The sequence below is a fragment of the Manacus vitellinus genome, unplaced genomic scaffold, assembly GCF_001715985.3.
Source record: "Manacus vitellinus isolate BGI_N305 unplaced genomic scaffold, ASM171598v3 scaffold_25_pilon, whole genome shotgun sequence".
Lineage (NCBI taxonomy): Eukaryota > Metazoa > Chordata > Aves > Passeriformes > Pipridae > Manacus > Manacus vitellinus.
Window position 1 is genome coordinate 11,919,309 of NW_021939882.1, and position 7,596 is coordinate 11,926,904.

At 44.6% G+C, this 7,596-nt stretch overlaps 1 protein-coding gene across 3 annotated transcripts in view; it reads left to right on the forward strand.

Annotated features, from left to right (window-relative positions):
* The window catches only part of FBXW11 (F-box and WD repeat domain containing 11), a 70,545-nt gene that overhangs the window by 29,207 nt on the left and 33,742 nt on the right, over positions 1–7,596 (forward strand). For all 3 annotated transcript variants that reach the window (XM_029960244.1, XM_018073615.3, XM_029960242.1), the window contains 2 exons: positions 2,464–2,526; positions 3,564–3,789. In XM_029960244.1, coding sequence (XP_029816104.1) covers positions 2,476–2,526; positions 3,564–3,789 — 277 coding nt within the window. In that variant the 5' untranslated portion in view covers positions 2,464–2,475. The remainder of the gene's footprint in view (positions 1–2,463; positions 2,527–3,563; positions 3,790–7,596) is intronic.

Genomic DNA, 7,596 nt, shown 5'->3' on the forward strand with positions numbered 1-7,596 from the left:
CTGGAAAGGGTGGTCAGGCACTGGCAGGGGCTGCCCAGGGAGGTGTTGGGAGTCCCCATCCCTGGAGGTGTCCAAGGAAGGCCTGACCGTGGCACTGAGTGCTCTGGGCTGGGGAACAAGGTGGGGATGGGGCACAGGGGGGACTCGGTGATCCTGGAGGTCTTTTCCAACCTAAATGATTCTGTGTTTCAGTGACATGCCAAGGATGTAACATCTCCCCAAATCCTGCTGCCCAGTTTTCTTTCCCTGGGCAGCATCAGAGGCACAGAAGAATTGAGTGGGTGACAGAACAGAGGGAACCTGGCTCTGCAATCTGCCGGGGGTGGAATTCCCATCTGAGTGTGTGACCTTACACACTGTTACAGGGCTGCTCTGCTGCAAGTTTATTGTATGTGCCTGAAATGAAAAGACACCACGTTTAGGAGGCAGTTCTTGGCCTCCATCCCAGGGAAAGCTGGCAGTGAACTGAGGTGTTTCCTGATAAAGGGAGAAGTGCAATGGCAGAGTCTGCTGTGACCTGCTGAAGGAAAGTTAGGTGGGGGCTAAGTTGATAAAATGTGGGATTTCTGCTGAATATGCTGACCCAAGCCACCTGTGTTTGGTATTCCCTGTGTTCCTTGCTTGTGGCTTACAGGATTGATGCATTTCTTTAGCCTTCAGCTGCTAAAGGAGATGAGATGTCCCTCAGCATTTAAGGACATACTAATTGGAAACATCATTAACATATATAACATACCATTAACAACATACAGTCACTGTAATGAAATTTTTACACATTCATATTGAAATAAAATCAAATCAAAGAAACCCTGCAGAATTCCCTGGTGGCGTGTTTGCTTTCCAGAATGGTTTAACTGGTGTTGGCTGGTTGGGTCCCAGTAGGTGTGTGTCTGATGTGTGTCCTGGGCACCGTGTGGGGGACATGGTTTGTACCCCATGAGAGGGTTGGGTGGGAGCAGGGAGTAGTTTGGGATAACTGGGGTGGCCCTGAAGAGTCTGTCACTTTAAAAACTGGGCAAAATGTGATTTACTTTCAGTGCTACTGTTCTATGTATGTCCAGGAACACTTCAATATATGTATCTGTGGAGTCACCCAAACCCTTTCCTGCCTTTAGCCCTTTCTGGATTCCCCACTAGCCATCTCCTAGGCTCGTGTTTGTCATTGTCCTGTGTGTCAGAACTGGGTAGACTTGAGTCTTTCCATCACCCTGTGGCCACAGTTTTTATAATGTCATCTGAAGTCCATGTGACACATGTTTTTCCATACCTGGCTGCAAAGCAGAAGAGGGTTCAAGGTAAATGTGAGCCCATGGTGGGGTGGGGGAGGAAGGCTTTGCTGTAGAGCTCATAGTGTTAACTTCTCCACATTTTCTGGGTTTGATGCAGTCCATCCTTATGGCAGAAAAAGGAGGAGATGGATGCTTTTGAGGTGGAACTGTGTTTTGAGTGGGAGTGGATGTGGTTGTTAAGGGGTTAATCCATAATCCATAGTGACGAGAGTGAAGGAATTGTGTGACTTATTCCATCATGTGTTTTACTTGAGGGTGTTGTTCCTCTTTCTGCTGAGGCAGCTGATGGAGGGGAAGGAGGCTGAAATAAATGCAGACAGTGTTTGAGGACACTGAGTTTATGGTGCTGACCCCTGTGCTGGTCAGCTGGTGTGTCCTGGGCAGAGGGATGGGCACAGGGCTGGGGAGAGGGACCGGGGTGGGCAGCAGGAGGTGGGGGCTGTGCCTGCCCAGCGAGGGAGCGGGCGATGAACGAGGCACGGAAGGAGGGAAAGCTTTTGGGAAACCAAGGTGAGCTCAAAGAAACACTTGCAGCTGAATGTTCATAGAAATTCTTACATCTTCTGTTGGTGAAGAAAACAGAAGGGAGGAGCAGTTCTGATGTGGGGAGAGCACTGCAATTAAGGCAGGGGGAGAAAGATGGGGACTGCCAAGGGGTAGAGACACAGAGTGGCAGTGAAGTGCAGAGTTGTTCTGCAGAGAGCAATCCCTATTCCTTGTGGTAGCTAGAGCTGGGAAAAAACCCCGTTCTGTTGCATGTAAGTAGTGTATAGTGATTTTTAATTTTTTTTCTATGAGCTGTATGCAATTTAAGTTTGGCAGAAAGTGCTGGTTGAATACTTTGACAGGTTTAATTGCTTTGGCTTGAGTAGGATGAAAGTGAATTTATTTCCCAGTGAGAAAAGCGTTGAAAGGCTGCATGAAAACCTGTCAAAGGAAATTGAAGTGGGGTTGGGGAGTTATCTTTACAGTAAATGGAATTGATAAACATGTCAGTTAAAAGGGGAATTTATTTATAATATTCAGGTTTTGTGACCAGAAGTCTTTGATAGTTCTGTTCACTACAAAAATGAATTTTATAAGTTCAATTGATTTGCTTCTTCATAGTGCTTGTAGAGAGAGAAATTATCACAGAGTAAAAAAATTGAAGTGATATTTCTTCTTTTTTTTCTAGAACACGTCAGTAATGGAGGATCAGAATGAAGATGAGTCTCCAAAGAAAAATACCCTGTGGCAGGTAGGACTAACATTCTTGTAGAAAGAGAGTTGACATGATTTTGTGTGTTCCTGCTTTTGAGAAATATCCAAATCTTGTGTCTGTAAAATCATCCTTGGACGTAGTTCACTGTATCATCCTAAAATTAGCCCAGCCTTGGAGTGAAGGATGACACCAGTGGATAATCCTTGAGAAATTACTTGTTCTTCTCAGATTTTGTGGTTGGTGCTGACCTTGGAAGGACAATTGGGAATAAAGTTCAGCTGTGTTTCTGAGCATGTCACTGTTGTTTGAAAGGAGAAATTCAACATGGCAAGGACATGCAACCAATTTGCTTTGAAGGAGTTTGGGAATATTTCAGAGAGCAGACAATTGGTCCCCAGCAGCGTGGTGGCCTCCTGAAGGGCTCAGAGGAGCCTGGCATCAGTCTTATGTTCTACTCAGTAATTAGCAGTAACTCCTGGGGTGGTGTTCTTGTAGCATCCTCATTTGTGGCTTCAACTCCCAGGATTTTAATGAGGTATTTATGTGGATGTCCCAAACACTGACAGGAGCTGGTTTTCAAAAACAAACCAAACCCTGGATGTCATGTCATTCTCAGTTTTCACTTAGGGACAGGAAGTTCAACACTGACATGAGGATCTCGAATTCTTGTGTTAATTAGAGTATTAATATCTGACTTTGGTGTGTTGTTAATTTAACTGCTGAAACCTCAGTGAAACATTTGTGGAGGCAACTGCAAAGTGCTGCAGAAACCACTAGGTGAATCTGGGGAAGTCATGGCTAAAAAGAACTAAATTCCTTGCTGTTGAAATGTTAAGAGGTGTGAGGGAATTCAAGACTTTCAGTGTAAGAAGTAACTTAGAAGCAAAGTCCTTTCATTGATCTTTGTCTATGAAAGATGAAATTTATCTGGTGTAACTCATATCTTGAAGGATGTGTTTTAAAATTTAGTTTTGATTATTTCTTTGCATCTTCCGTGTTTTTCCTTCAGAGAGTTCTTACAAAGCTGTTCCTGGTATTTATATTTAACACTGCTGTTCTTCTTCTAACCCCAGATAAGTAATGGAACTTCATCCGTGATTGTCTCAAGAAAAAGACCATCGGAAGGAAACTACGAAAAGGAAAAAGACTTGTGTATAAAATATTTTGACCAGTGGTCTGAATCAGATCAAGTGGAATTTGTGGAACACCTTATTTCCCGAATGTGTCACTATCAGCATGGACATATTAACTCTTACTTGAAGCCCATGTTACAGCGGGACTTCATCACTGCGCTGCCAGGTGAGCAGGGGCTGGTCACAGCAGGGATGGAGGGAGGGCTTGGTCAGCACTCTGGAGGTGTGCAAACTTTTAGGAGCAGCCTCCAGGAATACATGGTCTCTTCTAATGGTGTTTCCTGGGCCCAAGAAGGGCAGGAGGGTAGTGAAGTCATTCCGTTCTGTGATTAATTGAGTTGGCCACTGGATGCCAGTGTTGTTCCATGTGAAAATAGTTGGACTCGTGTATCCCGAGGAGTTGGAACTGAGTTGTTGCAAAGGTTGTATCTCTGCAAGCTCTGGTCTAAATCCCTTTTTCATGCAAACCCCATAAGTGCAGAAAGTACTGCTACAGATGTTTATTAATTGATGAAGTCTTAAGTTCTGAGTTTCTTAACTAGAAATTTGACTGCTTAGATGGGTGGATCTGGTTTGTCTGGTCTTGTTGCTGACTTCAGAGCAAAAGCACTCATGGATTTTTATTGTATTGTACTGCCATGATTCCTCCCTTCAGTTCCTCAGAACTTCTTCTGTCACCCATCAGTGCCAACCTGTGTCACTAGTTCAGATGTGAAATCTGTCCTTACACTTGCTCTGTGCATTTCCTAAAAAAACCACGGAGCAGCAACAACGAGGCATAGAATCTCTAGGTTGTGGTTTCCTGGTAAGGTGTGTGTATTTTTTCCATTAATTTTTGGAAGAAATTGTATCTCTGGATTTTTGCTGCTGGAAAGAGTGATTCATTTATTCCTTGAAAGGTAAATGTGTGGACATTGTTTCCAGAGTGGGAAATAAGCCAGAAATAAGGGTCAGAATGTTTGGAGTGCCACTTGCAGTACCAACAGCAAGAGTCACCCCTGCAGTGTGTGAGCACCTGGGATGTTATCCCGGGAATGCCAGGACACAGCAGGGAACGCTGAGGGTGGAAGAGGAGGTGATACAAATCATAAAAGGAATTGGAAACTGGTAGTTTTTCTGCACAGGGACATGGAGTAAACTCTCTCTAAAGAAGCTCTGAGGCTCTTGCAGACATCGGTGTGCTCAGGTGGTGTGTGTGGGGCCTTCCTGGTCCGGGGGACAGGATCCTGCTCGGATGTCAGGAGTTCCTGACAGTGCTGCTGTATTTTCACAATACCTGGAGGAATGGGAACTGATGGGGAGGATTTGGGTTCAGCTGTCCAACATGGGTGAAATGAACTTCTGAGTCTTTGGATGGGAATGAAGAACACAGAGTAGTAGGGCAGTGATGTGGAATTTTATATGTGCTCTATTTCCTTAAAAAAACAAGCTGAGAAAAAAACAAGCAGGAGGGCTCTAAAAGGGAGGAGGTGTCCTTTCTCCCCACCTCAGTTTCACAGGAGTTATTTTATAAAACAGTGAGTTTGTCTGGAAAATGTGCTCCTCGGTTCCTGTGCAGAGCTGTCTCCTTTAGGGAGTGTGGATGCTGCTTTTCAAAATACTCAGTGTTGATTTGTCTAGGGAGTATCTGGGATTAACTGAAAATAAAGTGATGTAGAAAGTCATGGTGATCACAGAATCACTGAGGCTGGAAAAGCCCTCCCAGCCCACTGAGCCCACCCTGTGCCCCATCCCCACCTTGTCCCCCAGCCCAGAGCACTCAGTGCCACAGCCAGGCCTTCCTTGGACACCTCCAGGGATGGGGACTCCAAACCTCCCTGGGCAGCCCCTACCAAGGCCTGAACACCCTTTCCAGGGAGAAATTCCTCCTGATGTCCAACCTGACCCTCCCCTGGCCCAGCTGGAGGCCGTTCCCTCTCCTCCTGTCCCTTGTTCCCTGGGAGCAGAGCCCGACCCCCCCCAGCTCCCCCCTCCTGTCAGGGGGTTGCAGAGCCAGAAGGTCCCCCCTGAGCCTCCTTTTCTCCAGGCTGAGCCCCCCCAGCTCCCTCAACTGCTCCTTGTAAAACTGACTCTCCAGACCCACCATGTGCAAGTATGAGCTTCAATTATAGTTGTATTTTGTTTGCTTTTACCTCTCAGAACTGATACAGAGTTATACAGTTCTTTCATATTATATATTTCTGCCTAAGAAATTTTTGGAAGCATCATAAGATGACACTTGTTTACATCATGTTTATATAAATCAAGATATATCTTTACAACTTCTGTTGCTTTTTTACAATGTAAATACTGTGAATTGTTTCCATGTTCAGCCTTCCTTGAAGGTGATGTGGTGTGCTAAGAACATCTGTCTAAATTGACCCAGGAACTTAATCTGAGGTGATTGAAATCAATCCCATGTTGGGCTGCAATCACATTAAAGGATCACAGAGAAGTACCACTTGCAGGCACTTGGTGGGATTATTGGGGTCATCCTGTGCAGGGCCAGGAGTTGGACTCGGTGATCCTTGTCCAGTTGAACTTAGTCATCTCTGTGATTTTGGTTATTTGGATCTTTAGGATGTTAATATTACTTGTATGGTCTCATCCAACCTGTGCCTTTTCCTCAGAGGAATTACACCTGTGATCCCTGAGCACTGCCTTGTCACCTTTGGTTAGGAGGGTCCCTTCCATCCCTGTTCTGTGTGCTGAACCTGTGAGAGCTGTACTCTGTGTCAGGCGAGTAAAATCCTCCCAGGTTTCCTTTGAAATTTGTTTCTAAACTAATAAAAACCTGAGCAGTTGCTTCATCTGAGTAACTGTTTTGTGTCTAAAGTTGGGCAGTTTTGTTGCGTTGACATCCCATGTTTGAGTTTTGTTTTCATACAAAGTGATATTTACACATTGACCTTTGAAAACCCTGTGAATTTTAATTGTTTTAATTTAGTATTGAAATTCAACCAACCCTTCAGCTGGTCCCTCTAATCAACAATAGCTCTAACTTTTTCACCATTTTCTATAAAACTGCAAAAACTTTTGGAGAGGCATAAGAGATGGGTGTCATGTTTTCTTTTGAAAAGTCTATCCATGGATGCTACATACATTTTACTTAAGAAAATGGATAGGTTTTAGTACCTATTTCAGAAACTCTTTCTAATAAACACTTGCTGTCTTCTAATGTGAAATAGGGATATGCAGCTATTTCAGACCTTAATGTGTATTAAACTTAGTCCTGCATGTTGTCTGACAAAATTGGAGTGGGCCTGTCCTAAGTATCTGTGCTTTGGACCTGTTCCTACTTTGTTAATAAGGGTAAATATTTTACTTGACATCTTTTTTTTAATGTAGCAGTTTAAAGGAACACTTCTGCAAGCAGTGAAAGTCTTAAGGATAGACTTGATGGCAGAGCAAAGCATTTGTGTGTTTGTGCTCAGTGTGGGACTTTGAAGGCTCTGTGTATTCAGAGAAGATGAGATTGTCAGATTTTAACATCAGAAAACACTGCAGTTTCTGGCTCATTAAAAATATGCTTTTAATTGTGACCAGTGTTATACAGAATTGTGAAAATTGGGCATCTTGATAAAGAAGGGCTTTTGCCTAATAATTCCCAGTTGATCCTTAAAACTCAGTGAAATCCTGGCTTCCTGATGGGCAGGGTGCCCCTGGTGAAGGTGCCCAGCCCCAGGCTGACGTGCACGTGTGTGAGCTGTTGTGGGGGTGTGGGAGCTGCTTGCAGTGGGCTTTGATTGAAAACCTTGGCTCAGCTCAGTTAAACATTAACAAGACTTGGTACCAGGATTATGCTGGAAGGAAGAGGCTGAAAAAGCCTTGGGTTGAAGGGAGTTGAGTCAGCAATGCCCTGGCAGCCCTGGGGCATCAGGGAGGGGATTGTCCCGTGCTGCTCTGACCTGGGGCGGCCTCACCTCAATCTTGGGGCAGGTTCGGGTGTCACAATATCAGAAAGGTCTAAGACTCTTGGAGAGTGTCCAAAGGA